We start from the raw sequence: 17,421 nt of genomic DNA on the forward strand, positions 1-17,421 counted from the left end.
CCATGGTTCAACCACTATTGCTACCGTTAAAAGCATTTTGTTTCTATGGTTTATGAACACACAAATATCAAAAGACTCATCTTCTTCTTCTTAAAATCTTACTGCAATCGTTGTTGAAGTGAAGAAGCTTGAACTAAATATGCTCTAATATTAATTCAATTATTATCATCCCCACATATAAAATATTTATAAAGTTATAAGAACATTAATTAATGAAAACTAATCTTAATGCAGAACTTATAATGAATAAGAAAACATCCAATCTGGGCTAATAAGCATTATATCTTACGTCAACAGACAGAATGATGGCAACAAGTCAACTCTCCTTAGTCGCTTATTCAAAAAATGTTCATAAAATCTTTTCAACTGAAACCTGCGGCTACGAGTTAAAGACACGTAGCCGCAGAAAAAAAGTACGTATTTTTATTTTTTAAGACAAAAACATGAACCACTATTAAAGGGATAGCTGCGTTTAGAGCATAACGTTGGTGTGACACATTTCATGATTTAAAGGCGTGGTTTTAAAGAAAGAATCTTCTACTGACCATTACCCAATGAGGAGTTATAAACAGGGACAATGCATCATTTCCTAGTCTATATAGCCCATAATGTTCCCAGACCAATAAACTGAGATGGATAAAGCATTATCATCGAAATCTGTTTTCACACGTTTTGCAGCGTTGTTTGCAATTTGTCTTTGCTAACAAAAATATAACCTAAACAATAGCTTATCCAAAGTTACAACCATTATCACGTTTTATGCATTTATAAACCTAACTTCGTCTATTCAGAAAACTTATAAACAGAATAAGGTACCCATCTTTACTAGAACAAATTAAGGTCAAAATATCAAATTTTAAACAATAACAATAACACCAATTTTAACATGTGCTTTTCACTTTATATTCTTTTTTTAAGTTTCTTGTTTTTATTCCGTTTTATGGCCGTCAGTCATACAGCAATATCTTCCGGAAGATGATATTTCCCCAGATTAATACCCCGAAAGTACTAGTAGCTATTTTGGGGGTTCATCTCAAAGAGCTCTGGGATCGAGAATGACCCTCCTCTTGTTATCGTCGCCCTCTAATGACCGCCGCATCTATAATATTAAATACGAAATACGCACTTCCCACTATTAAGCGCCGGGTTATAATGCAGCACTTATTAGAAAACAAAAATTGACAATCCTACATTGCATCAAAATAGTAAGAAATCAAGTATTCTTGTTATGGTGCTTGCGCGCGCACATCAAACTAGAAATCAAAATGTGTTCATCAGAAATTTTACACAAAGGAGGAAAAATCATATCTTTTAGATTTCAAAAAGCGGGTCGTTGAGTATTATTATTATTATTATTTTATTATTTTTTTTTTTTTTTTTTTTTTTTTTTAATTTACCCAGGATAGCCTCTTCAGTTCCTATTGGTACTGCTATCAACGAGGGTCCTGCGAAGGGGGTCCTAGCGCATTTAAAGCTCCCATTTGAGCTACGAAAGTCGTGCAAGCACATCAATCGCTCAACTAGACAACCGCCTAAGATATCAATCCTATTCTCATGCTGAGCGCTAAGCAGAAAGGATAGATTCACACTTTTATAGTCTCTGGCATGACTCGGCCGGGGTTTGAACCCAAGACCTCCCGCACTGAAAGCGAACGCTCTACCACAAGGCTATCAGTCATGAGGAAGGCTATCAGTATGCTTGAGACGCTTTAAGAAGATATACGAGCTCGCGAATGGCGCTTCATATTTTAAAAAATAACAGCAAAATCTTGGTAATAAGCGCACAAAACGGAAACCAATTAAAAGAGGAGACAGGAAAATCACCAGCACCCGTCTTAAAGAAGAAGTTCTCGGATGGATCCATCAATGAAGGGCTTGTATGTTCAGAATTTCGTGGAAATTAATTATGATAAAAGCCAAAATTATACACGATGTCAAACCTTGTAATAAGCAACGCGGCACTTACTTGAAAAATGCAGTGTGCGGCACAATTTTGGCTTTAGAAGTTAACCAAAGAGGAGAATACAGGTTGAAAATCCCTCTTGTAATTATTGCTCAAAGAGATTATTAAGAGATGGCCATTGACTTGATAAAAATATACCCAGCAGGCACACGACGTCGTACAGACGTCTGTTGCTAGTCGCTGCTACATCGCGACGTCGATCCAATGTCAGGATTTCCGACGTCGCATATCGACCATAAACATAAATGATATATGTGTCCATTTCTTTCGCGCTAAAATCGTTGTATGTTAATTTCAAATATTTGTTGTTGGTTAAGTATTGTGGACTCTATTTTTACGAACATATAGAAGAAAAGAAAGAAAGTGGAAATATTTCAAAATATATTGAGAAAGATCTGACAAGCAGTAAGTTTTTTAATTCCCTGTGTTACCCTGAATATTTATATGAAATACTATCAAATATTTATATGTATACATATTTCAAGTTTATTTAGGTCATTTTTTCGCATATGCTATAGAAAAATTTCTGTATTTTAGGTTGATGAAAGAAGCGACAAAAAGGAATTGAGAAGATTCCCGTTTTAAGAAGAAGAAACAGTAAGTAATTCTAGTTACTTTATAACTAACATTGCATCTAGGCACATCAACTGTAAAATCTGTTAATATATTTTTCTTTGAACACCTAGCTTTGCAAATACACATCTTGTCATTTCCGAGAAATGTTCTTATATAAAAAGCGTGTATCTTCGCTTTGTGACAAATTCTCCTTGCAATTTATATCACTAGTTAGATCATAATACCTTTATTTTCTTTCTATAGCAAATAGAAGAAAAAGTCGATGAAAAGTCGTTTCGATACTGAAGACGCACGTATGAAAAATGTTTATGCTTGAGAACATAAAGTTATTGTAAATAAATATGAGTTATCAAGTGTTTTTTGATACTAGTGTAATTTAACGAATGTGAATACTAGTTGATTATAAAAGAAAATAATTTTAAAAATCACTTTTTGTTTTAAAGAGCCTCTTTGTTATGTCTGTTAACATCGCAGCGAAGTCGCTGTAACGTCGGTTAACTTCGCAGTTATACGTCTGTAGAAGGTCGGTAGATGTTTATACAACGTAGCCATAGGACGATAGGACGTTGTGCTCTGACATCGTACAGACGTAAAACTCGACGTCGCTACGACGTCTCTGCGACGTTGGTGTACCGGCTGGGATATATATAACTGTTTAGAAAAGTAGTAAGGAAAAAAGTCTGCGAAAGTTCGCTTTATGTAGGTTTATGCGAACTTCAAAAATGATCGCTTGTGATGGACATTTTTTTAAATAAAACTACAACAGTGGAAGAGTCCATTTTTGACTGTTTTTTTGAGAAATAGTCAAACTGCATTACTGGGCCTAGCCACTGTCGAAGTTTTACTCTAGCAGGAGTGCAGGCCAAGTAGAAAATGTGCTTCACAATGTCCCCATCACCAATCCATTTTGCGGCTCGAAAAGGTTTGGAGGAATACGGGAACTAAGGGTACGGCAAAAATTAGTACAGTTTAAAACTTTGAATTTAACTAAATAACCTAAGTTCTACTTCCCTTGTGAACCATGACAAGTGATCTTTGACAAGTTCAGAGTCCTTGTTGCTTAGAAACTGCATTCTCAATTTCACCCTCAAATATAGTTTTGTGTAGGATCTAACTTATAGAATCTTGATTTAACGCAAGAGGCAAGCGTGTGTCTGGGTAAACCAGGCACGACTACAGTGTTAAGATGGCAGTTGGCTGTTCCAAGATAAAGACTTTCCAGAAAATCTCAAAAGAACGAGAACAAGAACAAGAACTACACAAGAGTTATTCGCCCTCATCCCAAGGGTTGTTTGCCTTTTTTAAAAATATTTTTCGCCGTCATTTCTCAAAACAAAAAACTAAAATCACTAAGGAGAAAGGCGATGTCGTTAAGTCAAATTTTGTCTAAAATGAAATTATAGTACGAGTTAACATTTTTTAAGTAGTGGGGCAACAGTTAACTGAAAAAATTTCTTCGCGATAAAGTAAATTACAAGTCCCTTGTAAGTCAAATTTTACTTGACAGGCAGCATTATTTACCTATATTACTTCAGGAGTTAAGAAAAAACTCAAACAAAATAAAATCTGACATTTATTTAGTCTTTAATTTACTTTTCTCGAGTAAAACATTCGTTCCTCAAGTTTGAGATAATAAAATTGAAAGTTCGAGTTATAAAAATGTAATATCGAACTGTGGATTCTGCCTCACTAGTTAGCTGAGATATATGGCAATTTCATACACCTCAAAATACTTAGTTATATTGTAATAAAATCGTGTGATGAGGAATTTTTATAGCTTTTTAAAATTTCAGAAAATTCGGGGATAGGTAGCAGGGAACCCGACCCGACCACACCGCACGACCGAGGGGAAGGATAATGTCCCCAACAAGCAAGAAACTTTTATGATGGTTTACGTAAAGTGTTGACAGGATTGTCGAAGTCATGGGACTCGCTTGGTAAAAACCGAACTCTGAACGTGCACATTGACCTAGCAGCAGCCTTCGATGTTGTCTCATCCTGGTGGCTGAAAGTAAAATCAACATTTATGTCAGAGTAATAATAAAGATGGTTAATTTAACGTGCGGTGTGAATGTGTTGAAACACAGTAGTTTTTATGAGCTAAATAAGAATTGTAAGTTCTTAAGGATGTTAGCTAGCTAGCTATTTAGCCAAATCGAGTTAAATTTTGTGTCCCTTTTCATGTCAAATCCCATACGACCCCAACGATTTACGCTTAATGGACTTAATCACGCATGTAGCACTATCCTCAGCATATAGTATATTAGGTGCTATAGTTAGCTAGAGTATATATAGCTATATATATATATATTGTCAAAAGTTATCTTGATTAAAAAATGGGGTCTATCTGGTAACTCTAGAACCAAATATTTGTGATGTCTGCCATAGTGAGTATCAAAAGTTGCTGTTCAAACTCAAAATCAAAGGGGTAACACCTGTTCGAACAAAGAACAACCGTAAACTAGAACAAACAAGACGTATGATATACGCAAACAACCTCGCGAATAAAGTTTACAAAAAGCTGTCTATCAAATTGGGATTTTTGTTACGAAGTTAGACACGACATATTTTACTATTCAGATACGCAATAATATTTGTTACACACTTATTTTTCAAAATTGATTTGTGAGACCTTCCTGAACGGAAAATTCCTCGAACTTTTAATTTTCGATGGGTCCGTCTTGGGTGAACCGACTGACAGGAAGAAGAAAGACCACAAACCCACAAACCCCAAAATTTGCGAAATTCATTAATTCAGTTAATTCTGCCTACATTCACTTTTAAAAAGTTTGGTGGAAACACCTTTATTTACTAGTTAGTTAAACAAGTGTTTTGAACACTTGTCTTTTTAAACAAGAAAAAAGAAAAAAAAAGTAAAAATAGTTACCAAGATGAGATTCGAACACACGAGGACTCCCGTGTTGGTGCTCAGAGAGGCAAAAATTTCCATTCTTGTAGGACACATTTGCGTTTTAATACAAGCTCACGAGCTTGTAACAAGGACAACCTATAAGAAAAACCTACCTAAGAAAAACCTGGAACCTGCAAGAACAATCCAACAATCCAAGAATAAACTATATAATAGCTAGAACAACCTGAGAGCAAACTAAGGACAAAATTGAACTATATAAAAACAAGCTAAAAGATGCCAGACTAACCAGAATAACGATAAGATATGTATAGGTTATAGACAGTAGATAAACAAATATACTTTACCTCTGGTTACTTTTCAAAAAGTTACTTATCCTGTACAGCCGCCATACAAAGTTCTTTGCAAGTTCCTTCAAAACGAAGGTGGCTTCAATCGAGATATAAGTTTTAAGAGGGGAAAACATTATTTTTAAATAAGTAAAACTATGCCCTGAGTGTCTAAAGGCAAAAAGTCCAAAAGTACAAAAAACTAAGATTTCATGGTAATGTTGCCAACATTGTGAGAGATGCATGCAAGGACTAGTTATCAAGTGCATGCTACAAACCTTTAACTGCATAACAGAAGTGACTATTCTAGTTTTTGTTTTCAGGTTTTTCTATTTTGTTCTTAGCTTGTTCCTGTCTGTTTCAGGTTGTTCCATAATACTCTAGGTTGTTCTAGTCTGTTCTTCGTATGCACAGAATTGGATAATGCCTTGTGATCCCTTCAAAAAACAATTAAAAGGTATCTTAAAATATATTTTTTTATTAAATGCTAGGTTCAACATTAGAGGGAGCTGCTGTACCAGCTACAACAATATTGTATGGTTGTCATGCAGCTTTGTCTTTTCTGCTGGTGTTTGTTACATATTTACATTACAACAGGTTTGAATATTGAACTTATAAAATTTGTTGTTTTAAAAAATGTTACAAATGTTGCTCTTTTTGAAGAGTGGAAACAGTTATTTGATGGAAATTAGAGAATTTGTTTACAGAGTGAAATATGCTTTGTGCCAGATGTTAAGAGGGTAACAGGGATATGTTTCCTTTGTAGATATGTTTCTTATAATTAAACTTTAAAACTGCTTTAGAAATAAAGGAAAATCTTTTTTACTGCCACTTTGAAATCTTTTTTACTTTGACTTTACTGTGAATTTGATCCCTTGACATCTGTATAACTATTTTTTGTATATATTATGTGGTTACTACTGTTAAATAAATATCTCTCTCTGAAATTTAGCATGTTGCATGAAAATTATTATGATGTTAAAATCTGCTTTTTACTAATTTTACTGGTCCACAGCACTGGTATATTTAGCATATTTGTCTTTACACAGCTGGCTCAACCTATCCAGGCCTTGCCATGAGCAAATAATCTCCTGAGCAATTAATTGCTCCCGTCAGAGTGTCCATGCGAGCAATTTTGCTCGCCATATTTTTCCTTAAAAAAACTTTACATTTAGTCTCTCGGGAATCTTTTTCAGGAGAGGCATGCGCCTTGGCACAAACCTATATTGTTTCAGGAGTGTGATTAAAATGCCTGCCACATTTCCAGTTTGGTCGGACATGTCCGTGGCTCGTTTAGAACTTTTGTCGGTTAAAACGTCTGATAGATTTCCGTCTTGGTCTGACACTTTTAGATCTCAGAATTACTGAACAGTCCTGGTCCTTTTAATCTACGAGCAAGTCTATTCATAGTTAACCTGACCATCCTAGCTAATTCACTGACTCCTGACTTAGTTAAAAAAAGTACGTAGACATAAATCCCTTTTGCCTGGCCCCTTCGTCGTTGGTAACCAGGTCTTACACAAGAAATCCAGCCATGCGGTTTTAACTAATGTGGAGGTAAACGCTGACGGAGCACGGATGACGCAAGTCTGAAAAACTGCACTTCAGGTGGAACAGACAATTTATCATGGATTTAATTGTAGATAATTTCTTCATTTGACGAAACAATTGGAAACCATAGCAGGTCCAAATTTAATGGTTTATTTTCTTTATGCCGCAACTGTTATTGAAACAATTTTAAAAACGAGACCCACGTGGGGTATAATTTTTTTTCTGCATAATTTTTATGTACCATACTTTCTGAATGAATTTTGAAGTTTTATTTAAACCATGCAGATAAAGATTTTTTAATTTGTAAACGAAGCATATTTTAGTGTAGAGACTTGATAGTTCCTGGGGCAAAGCCCAGAGGCAGACCGAGAAAGACTTGGCAGGAGGTTATAAGGACAGACTTGATAGAGAGGAAGTTGAGTTTAGATCTAACACAGTCTAGATCAGATTGGAAGAGGGTCATTAATATACCCCGTCCAACCCATGCTAGCATGGAAAACGGACGTTAAGCAGAGAATGATGATGATGATGATGCTGAAAAATAAACAATAAATTTATGAAAACATACGCATACGGACATGTAGAAAAGGAAGTTAAGATTGAGAGAGGCGCTATGCCAGTAGACGCTCGATCATCGTGTTTGGGGTATGATTTAAAACATCCCCCACTTTTCTACTGCAAAATGAATGCGCAACAAAGATTAACCTTAACGCCCGTATTGCACGCTTTTTACAAAATGGCGAATGAACTTTTGCATGATGGGTGGAAAATAATCACACCAAATATCTTTTTAGTTCAGGTTGAGCTTTCTTGCAGGAATTTAACTTAAAAGACCAATCAATTCTTGAGAAAAATGTTTACACTTATCTCAAAATGTTAATATTTACGCGAGCAATAGAGGGGTAACGAGCATTTATGCCAGCACAATGCGGGTGCAAGCAATTGCTCGCGACTCATGGCAAGGCCTGCTATCTCATGTGAGATACTGGATAGGGCAATACAAATTATAGAAGACTGGATCAACATTACCATTGCAGTGGCGTATCCAGAGGGTTTTAGATGCTGGCACACTGGTTTTTGGTGCCCAAACTAAGTTCTCAAATTATTGAAAAGTGGTTGAAAAAAGGTTTTCTTGATTAATCCAAAAAAGAAAAAACCTTTCCTGTAATCATTTGACGGCGTATAAGAAATCACATTAAGGATGAATAAACTCTTTTCAGCAAAACTAAACTGAAACGTACAATTTATACGGAAGAGCTTGGAGTTTTAGCATGTAGCATCGATAGTTACTATGTGTCTGTCATATAAACCTTAACATCTGATGTTAAACACATTAAATTAGTTACATTGTTTAGGATCTTAAAGTCAGTATTACATGTTTTAATTTGCCCACAAGAATGTGATCTGCCCTGTACCGGCTGGGGGGCTTACAGCAACCCCTAGGCCCCAAGCGGTTTTTTAAAACTCTCGCGTTTTGCGTTCACGGCGTGCCCAAACTAACCTCTGGATACGCCACTGTATTGATAATGACAATGTTTCAAATGTGTCTATCCTGTATATATAAATAATAAAATTATCATATTTTGATTCAGTGATTTTCTGACAGCAGTTAACAGTTATTTTAAGCCCACAGAAAACACACAGTCGTATTTCAATTCATTTAAGCTTCTGTTTATGAAAAGTCTCATTTTATAATGAAATAAATTGCAAATGGTTTTGGTGAAATCTATAGGGCTAGTGATTAATTTATAAAGAAATTTTAGGTGGTGGCTAACCACATCCACTCTTCGTGTTTTCAACAATTTTAAAAAAGGAACTCACTTCTGTCTTTTAATAATTACTTGTATTTTTCTAATTTAGTGTGACTGTTTTAAACTATAGTATCCATATTAATGCAATATCGAACAACTGGTGGATCATTTATTTTGTGGTTGCTGGTGCAAGGTATGTCATAATTTATGTTGTTGTCATTGTCATGAAATTGAATGTTTTTAACCAATCCGATTAAAATTTCCAGCAGAATTAAAGATGATTATTTGACTAGCAATAATCTTCTACATAATCTAACAATGGATCAATGTTTAAAATTCAAATGCAATATTTTTCAAATAATCATATTTTGAGCCAGAAACGGATGTCGACAATGTTAGGGACATTGTATACATCTGTTTTGAGAATATGGATGTAGTATAGTTATTATAGTAGTAATATGCAGTAGTCTGCTAAACAGAAATTAGTTTTATAATGTATAGTACTTATAGTTAAATTACAGAAAGTTTTCAATAGAGTATTTTAAAAATATGTTGTAGATATAAAAACATTTTTCTAAGCATTTTGTTTAACTGTTCAGTTGAGAAGAGACCATTAAGCAGCTTCCATTTTTTTGCACATATAGCTAAGAACCCATGATGCGTCTCTTTAGATCTGTTGTACAAAGTGTGCAATATTCTCACACGTATGTGGAAGAAGGATACTTTTTGACAAATTTGATAACAGTAGGTTTTGAAGTGCTGTTGTTATGTTTGGCATTAAATTATCAAAGAAGATTCAGAACTTCTGGTATGGACTTTTCACTTAATACTTTATTACTAACAGCATTATCACTTCGATTTTTTGAGTAATCTGCAATATGCAATTTTGACGTCTCGATGTATTTTTATTTAGCATTTATTACAAAAGAGATTGATCGAGTTAGCAAGTATGGACCTGGGCGCAGTCTGTGTTCGGACTTTAAAGGACTCTGTAGAGTGAGTATATATCAGGGTTAATTTTTTGCAAGAGTAAAATATCGGGAACTGATTGAATGGATTGAGAATTGTGTCTAAATCTGGTCGATTATGTGTGAAGAGATTGTCAGTTAGGGTTCACAATAACTGTAGTTAATGTGAACCCTAAGTTCACATTAACTGTTTGATAAATTAATACTCAGAGTATTCAAAAATATTTACTTGTACATTTGTCGTTCCTCATTTTACTGATATATTTTTTAGGCTTTCACATCTAGCGGCACTGTGTTTATATTTCAATTTCTCTTTATTGTTGGGGCGCTTCTTCTGTTCAGATTACTGTAAGTCTGTATTGAATTTGAATTTCAGATATGCCAAAACAGCAACAGTATTTTAGACAGCAACAGTATTTTAGACTAGATGTGGCAATTTATGATTAGCAGTAATATTTCCCACATCACTTGATGTAAAAGTTATTTCTTACCGATAATATTTATTGACCTTCAATGGATTGATTTTAAGTTAAAGCATTCCTTAAACTTATATATTTTTATTGCAACTAAACTTTATTGACACTAGATGCTATTATTTTCAAAAAAATAACTAATGGCCACGACCTTTTCCATATTTTACTAAAATTGTGACAAATAGCTACATATAGGATTAAATTTTCAGCTGTTTCCTTATATTGACCGTAAGCAAATGACCGGACCTAAAAGTTCTCAATGTTACTGCTAACCAATGAACCAATTGTTTTTTCACAACGTTATTTCAGAAATGATCAACATGCGGAATGGTTCTGGTTGTATGTATCTTTTTTGTTGCTGCTAAATGTTAGCGCTTTAATAGTATGCGCGTTCATAGCAGCTAGAAGTGGAGTTGATGAACCAGCTACCAAAACAAAGGTATCTTGTATGAATCCTTTATATTCTTTTTTTGATTGGTATTTTGTCCATGAAAGTCTAATTGGAGATATTCGTTGCATCATGTCAGATTTTTGAATATAAGGATGATATAATTTTTTGTTTGTTTGTTTGTTTGTTTGTTTGTTTGTTTGTTTGTTTGATTGTATGTTTTTAAATTTTCAACATTTCGTTTTAGGTCTACTTTTTTCTTTCCGTTCTGTTGGCAATTCCTGAACGCCTTCCATTGTTCTTCTGGATACACTGCGCTCACATGAAATGTATGTCACAGAATACCCATTAAACTTTTTACTTTAAATTTTAAATTTTCCCTCGATCAATGAAGTATTTTATCATTTTATGTTACGAGGGTAATTTTTGGGTGCGAATATGAGTTGGTCTGATTGGGTAAAATTCATTGATTAATGCAACTATTTCGGTGTAAAATTCAAAACAATTTTATAATGCTTCACCTATTTTATGACATCTGTTTTTCGAACTTGTAAAGTGCACAATAGATGCGGTCTTTTTATGATCACGAATGCTTGTATGCAGGTTGGGGTGATGCGATGACGTTATTTGATTTATGGGTCATTTTCAAGATGGTGTCATTCCTGTGTATATTCCGTGCGCTGCATTTAGAATACAATCGTTTGAAACATGTAAGTTGAGAATTACAGTTGCAGTTAGTTATTTTGTGAAGAGCTGTCAGCCACTCGTATTATCTTGTTTTATTTTTAGGAATGTCAGTACGCCATGTTGAACGAAGTGCAGGGATATAACTTCGAGTAGACTGTCATATATCCTGCCTGACGCGATATCAAACTCGAGCATGTTTTTTAAGATTTGATAAATGAAAAAACTCGAGTGTTACTTTGGAACATTTTCATTTTTATAGTAAATTTTATAAGTCGAGAAAGAAGCAAACTCACACTTGTTCTCTTAAGAGTGTTTACTCGTTATAGTTAAACTTTAGTAATGAATATTTTAATTTGTTATATATATAAATATATGTTTAAAGTATTTTTAAGAATTTTTGTAAATTGACGTTTTGTTACTAAATATTAATATAGACGTTTATTAATTTTTTCTGTTTTCTTTTTGTTTGAAATTAAACGATTTCTAATGTTTCTGCGAAAATCTTTTACGTGTGACGGGGATGTCATTGCTCAGTTGACGGAGGGTGTCACTGCTCAGTTGACGGGGGTGTCACTGCAGAGGTGAAAAGGGCTTTTATGGTAATGTTATAGACGTTGGCACGAATGTGATATGACATTACTAAGAGACACATCTCGAGTTCAGCCTTGAAGGAGACCCCTGCTTTATATCTTAAAAACATTTTCAGCAGGTGACCTGTCAATCTTTTATCAATATAATCTTTTAATTTTCTCACGTGCAGTAAGAATGTCCTTCCTGGCATACTTTTGTTGCTAATATTAGAACGGTTAACTAAATGCCCCTGAAATTTCAAGTGGCGACTGTTGGGGGGTATTGGTAAAATAAAAAACTTTTCCAAGCAAGCTGGTTAGTCATTGCATTTAAAACGTATTAAAAATTGTTTTTGATTTTTGATTTATTATTGCATTTTAAAATATCACAATTATAATTACCAAAATTAAGGAGAATTGATTAAAAATATATGCCAAATAATAGACTTGCTTACGTCAGCCATAATTACTGCCGGCAGTTTTTGCTTTGTACCAGACGTTCATACCAAGATTTATAACACAATACAAGAGAATTTATGTTGGTATGTTTTTTTTTTTTTTTCTGTGAAGTGTAGAAAATTGTTACTGCACACAACTTTGTAAAATATCTCTAAAATACAATCTTGTCCCCAGATTTCTTTGGAATAAAACTCGATATTTATCCTTAATAGTTCTGGGATGCTAATGTCTAAATAAGTAACAACAAAACTCATTTTGTTCGCAGGAGACTTCTGACACTACTTTTTTATCTGTGAATTCCATTAGAAAGTGATGATGATAGTGAAATAAGTAATGATGCTGACAAAGATCTAAAAAAATATATATATTTTTTTTCTATACAATGCGATACTGCGGAACCGGAAAGATAAGAATGATAGAAGAAAATAGCTGCAGGCGAAATCCGTGGATTTTTCCTATGGGTGAATTGCAGTAGATTTCACTGGCTAACAACCAGTTTGTTATATTAATTGAAAGTGTAATTTCATATAAATTGAATGTTTTAGCGTTCGGACTCTCTCAAAAGCAAGCGATTTAAATGAGTTGTAGCGAAATAAATACTACAAAACTAGACATAACATTTCCAAAAAAATGTTCAATTTTCTTAAGATGTTAGATATGACTGATCATAATATTTGCTTACTTCTTTACTAATGAAATATATGGTCTTACTGAAATGATGATGGATTTGTTCAATGGTATCATCTTCCATATGGTCAAGACAACGGGTTGTGAGTTTAGATGAAACAACAACAAGTCAAGCTGAAAGGATAAAAAGTTACGTTGTTGAAGGCACAAATTGTTCCGCATTTTATGACTTATGCAGCGTGATTAATAACATACAAGTAAATTGGAAAATGCAGTAAATGTTTTTTCAATCAACCAAAACAGGAGGGGCTACGCCATTTCCCCTAATTTTTTTTGAAATCGTGGTTAACATAAAAAAAAACTAATGCAGAGGACTTGTCTTTCGCGAATTTAACACGTCAGCTGTAGCCCTCTATGCGAAGGTAAGTTATTTTGTTTAATTAATAAATCGCATGTAATAACAACATCGTGTAATGCAACTGAAATTTACCTGAATTTTTGCATCCAAATTCACGTTGATAATATCGAGTTTTTGAATAAAAGTACACATTTCTCCGCCCTAAAAAAGATTTGTGCATTTAAATATTACGTTGGTTCAGTGGATAGGTTGGTCAAGTTAATCGTTGTGACAAATATTGCAAATTTTAGTGGTAGCTTTAGTAACCATGTTAGCCTTAGTAGCCAGGGTGTCAGGTGGAGATAAATAGCGATACATAAGTTTTAAAGCACTCCCTGTACAGTTTCGACTTAAAATTATTTTAAAAATCCAAACCATGGATTTTTTTTTCTCTATCATCGTTGTTTATATCAGACTATATCAGACAAATTATACTAGCGTTAAGTGAGACCATGGCTAAGTGGCACTTTTTGTTCCTTACTTAATTAAACAGGAAAATTTCCTAGATAAGGCGTACTTTTGCTCAGTAGGACCGATTTTGAAACCCAATGTAATGATTTCCGAAATTGGAGAGAGCAAAGTTTTAATTCGAGCACTTTAATCGGAGAGATATTTTTGAGAAAAACTTTTGCGAATCCACAAATTAAAAAAAAAAGCTCAGCTAAATCTCCAACTGGAAAGTTTTCGCAAGATAAACGTTCGTGATATCTTAAACTAGAAAGCTTTTTCATGATAAATTTTCGCGTTTCGTAACTTTGCGAATCGATGATTTAAAAAACCAAATAGTAATTTTTGGAAGTTTCGAGAGACAAAGTTTCGCGAAAAAGGCGAAAATGCTGTTGACAATCTCTGCATCTTTTGTATTTACAAATTGTTTCCTCATCTAAAAGCTCTCCATAAGTGAGACCTTTTCACCTCTTTTGTCAAATTCCTTGAAGGGTCCCACTTAACTCGAGTATACCGTACCTTATTTGAGTCATTTTTGTCTAATAAATAAGAAGCTAATTACATTCCCATACCTTATCGACAAGTTGCGATGCATAAAACGATATACTTAAAAGGGAAAATACACAAGGCAAAGTCCAGCACAACACAACAACTCGCGCGATCCCAGACACTGCAAACACGCAGATTCGCAGCATGAGACAAACCAGAATGATATCTGTTAGGTAGGATACTAACATCAATAATGCTATTAAATCATCCAGTTGTGTACACATTGTCGTCATGGCAACGTACTTTTCTCGTATCTCTTTGATGTAACTTCGTAAGCACAAACCATCTCGCTCCTTCACCTTTAAATATCTGTAGAATTCAGAAAATACGTACGATAAGGACTGCGTCAGGATACCACATAAAGCTACTGGAAAAAGCCGAACTCCATATTCGAGTGTATCAAGCAAAATCTTTGCCACGCATGTCGGTAGAGTTCTTGGGAAAGGTAATATGACGGGACCGATTTCTTTGTCCGGATTCACAATTGGATACAACATAACAAATATATTAACACCAACTGATGTGAAGAAAATCAGAATAAATATAAGTAGCCAGATTTGTAATTTCGCTTTGAAATTATTTTCCTGTCTTCTGCATTGGTTTAACTTGATGCTATCCAAGAATTCTTGAAGCTCGTCAACAAATTGATACAGCTGTGTTGATTTTGAGCAAGGACTGATTCTCATGCAAGCAATCAGATTCCCAATACATTTGAGATAGCATACGATAAAGACAAATATAGCGAAATAGTCTTCCTTGTTTCGTCCAAAAAACATTGCTAAAGGCAAGCGAAATGCTTCAGTGGCAAAAACTACATACTTTTTCTTAAAAGTGTACGATTTTTCACATTTTTATCTGTCAAAAAATCGAAAGTTACCAAAAAATATTTTTATTGAGTTAATAACGATTTTCACTAGGTTTCAATATGCTAAATCCTAACAACGTTCGTGAAGGATGTTACCTTGCCTGGAATACATTTTGTGAGGTCATTCACGAAGACTTTTTTTCACGAATTAACCTTTTTTTTAAAAAAAAGAAAATCGCAAAGAAACATTTCTAAAGACAGAAATAAGACCTCTAAAACAAGCAGTTTTTTCTTTGAACAAAAAAAGCCAAGAAAATAATTTCTTTATACCAGAAATCCTATTTGAAAAACTATCACGTTTCTTTTGAAAGATTTTCGCGATTACTTGTTTTCCCGAATCTGGCGTTTTCAATTGGAGGACTGTTACTCTCCCCGTAGTTGTCAGTCATACCAAAATGAACTACATGTTTGAGTAGCTACCTGCAATAGATCTTCCAATAGCTGCAAGAAACAAAAGCATTGCCACATAACTATAAATCTTTGACAACTTATGTTTCCATTTACTTGATTTGCTGAGTTTTTCTTCATGATATAATCCAAAAAGTTTCAGCAGCAGTAGAATCGGTGATAGGCTTTCTTTTATAACTGGATTTCTTTTGTGTTCTTCTTGTATTGCAACTATAAGGTGGTCTTCTTGTGTCATTTCTGCGTGTTATTTTCACCGTTATTTTTTGTTCAATATATAACAACTTTCACGTTTTACTGGCAGATGTTTTGAATCCGCTTTTTCTTTTCTTTTTATCGTTTATTATTTGCCAAAATAATAATGGATTTTAAAAGGTTTTTTGTAACTTTAAATGCAACTATGTCAGATGTAGAAGAGAAAAACTAAAAAGGCCGTTCGTATTAATAATATTCATATACATAATTTTTTATATTGTAATAGCAATTTCTTGATATATGCCGATACTTTATGTGTACGCATTTCAATCTTCAAAATAAAAGATAAAATAAGGGGCTTAAGCCTTTTCTCATTTTGTGTCTTTTCTTACATCAGGACAACCATACAGACATCACTCTGATTCAGGCCTGTTCATGTGACCACGCACACACCCAGAATCTGGGCCGTAAAACTGCTCAGGTTTTCACTTGATAACCTAGGTTTTTGTTGTAAGTAAGCTGTGATAAGTGAGCGCAAGCCATGTGAAGTAAATGTCAAAACTTGCATTTTTGGTGAGTTAACTTTATGAAAAAAAATCCGTGGACATTAGGATACAAAAAGCGTTAGCTTCGGACAATATCTGATTTCACCAAGCGCAAACCGAACATTATGAGTTATCTGATAAGGAATGAAAATTTTTTATCGTAATGCGTGTACCCTTAGGACCATTTGATTTTCAATTTAATTGAAAATTGAAAATCAGAAATAGTTGCTAGTTTTGATTTTTAATTTAATTTGAAAATCAAAAATCAAAATGATTTAATGATTTTTGAATATCAATTCAATTTGAAAGTCAAAAAATAAAACTAGTGGATGGTTTTGATTTTCAATTTAATTTGAAAATTAGAAATTTAAAACTCAAGAAAGATCAAAAAACACTAATTGAAAACTCAAATTCTATTCAGGTCCATTTTAGTCAGAGACAATTTGTAATGAATCAATCATTCATGTTTAGATGATACCGTCTTATTAAAACCTAGAATTTCCACCAAGATATATGACATAAATTGTTTTGGTCATTTCCCTAAATTTGGCAACAATTTATTGAAAATTCAAGTATATTGTACATTATAACAAGAAGCCATTAGCAACAGACATAGGCAAACCAGGGATTCTAATAATAAAAATTTTGAAATTTGAAGTATAAACCTTAAAAATCAAAAGTATGGAAGATCATTAAATATCTTGAAATTTCACTTAATATGATACGCAACATTTTCAAATTACTGATAAAACTGATCCGATAATTCTAAATAAAGTAAGAACTTAAACTGTATTTTTTATTATATTAT

The 17,421-nt window shown here is 33.7% G+C and overlaps 2 protein-coding genes across 2 annotated transcripts; one reads left to right on the top strand and one right to left on the bottom strand.

Moving 5' to 3' along the window:
* The first annotated feature begins 4,446 nt into the window (after window positions 1–4,446).
* Window positions 4,447–12,000, top strand: LOC130654811 (uncharacterized). The gene is made up of 10 exons (XM_057457447.1): window positions 4,447–4,652; window positions 6,229–6,334; window positions 9,149–9,232; window positions 9,711–9,847; window positions 9,953–10,035; window positions 10,279–10,355; window positions 10,790–10,919; window positions 11,116–11,197; window positions 11,472–11,578; window positions 11,658–12,000. Exons 1-10 carry the CDS (start codon window positions 4,586–4,588, stop codon window positions 11,706–11,708), a joined length of 924 nt encoding a protein of 307 aa, XP_057313430.1. The 5' UTR covers window positions 4,447–4,585; the 3' UTR covers window positions 11,709–12,000.
* A 601-nt stretch (window positions 12,001–12,601) lies between these two features.
* Window positions 12,602–16,208, bottom strand: LOC130654810 (uncharacterized). Its single transcript, XM_057457446.1, has 5 exons — window positions 15,889–16,208; window positions 14,627–15,381; window positions 13,701–13,769; window positions 13,295–13,384; window positions 12,602–12,933 (listed from the first exon to the last, which is right to left on the bottom strand). The coding sequence occupies exons 1-5, from the start codon at window positions 16,109–16,111 to the stop codon at window positions 12,886–12,888; spliced, it is 1,185 nt and encodes a 394-aa protein (XP_057313429.1). The 5' UTR covers window positions 16,112–16,208; the 3' UTR covers window positions 12,602–12,885.
* Window positions 16,209–17,421: the final 1,213 nt, after the last annotated feature.

Source organism: Hydractinia symbiolongicarpus, chromosome 8, assembly GCF_029227915.1.
Source record: "Hydractinia symbiolongicarpus strain clone_291-10 chromosome 8, HSymV2.1, whole genome shotgun sequence".
Classification (NCBI taxonomy): Eukaryota; Metazoa; Cnidaria; class Hydrozoa; order Anthoathecata; family Hydractiniidae; genus Hydractinia; species Hydractinia symbiolongicarpus.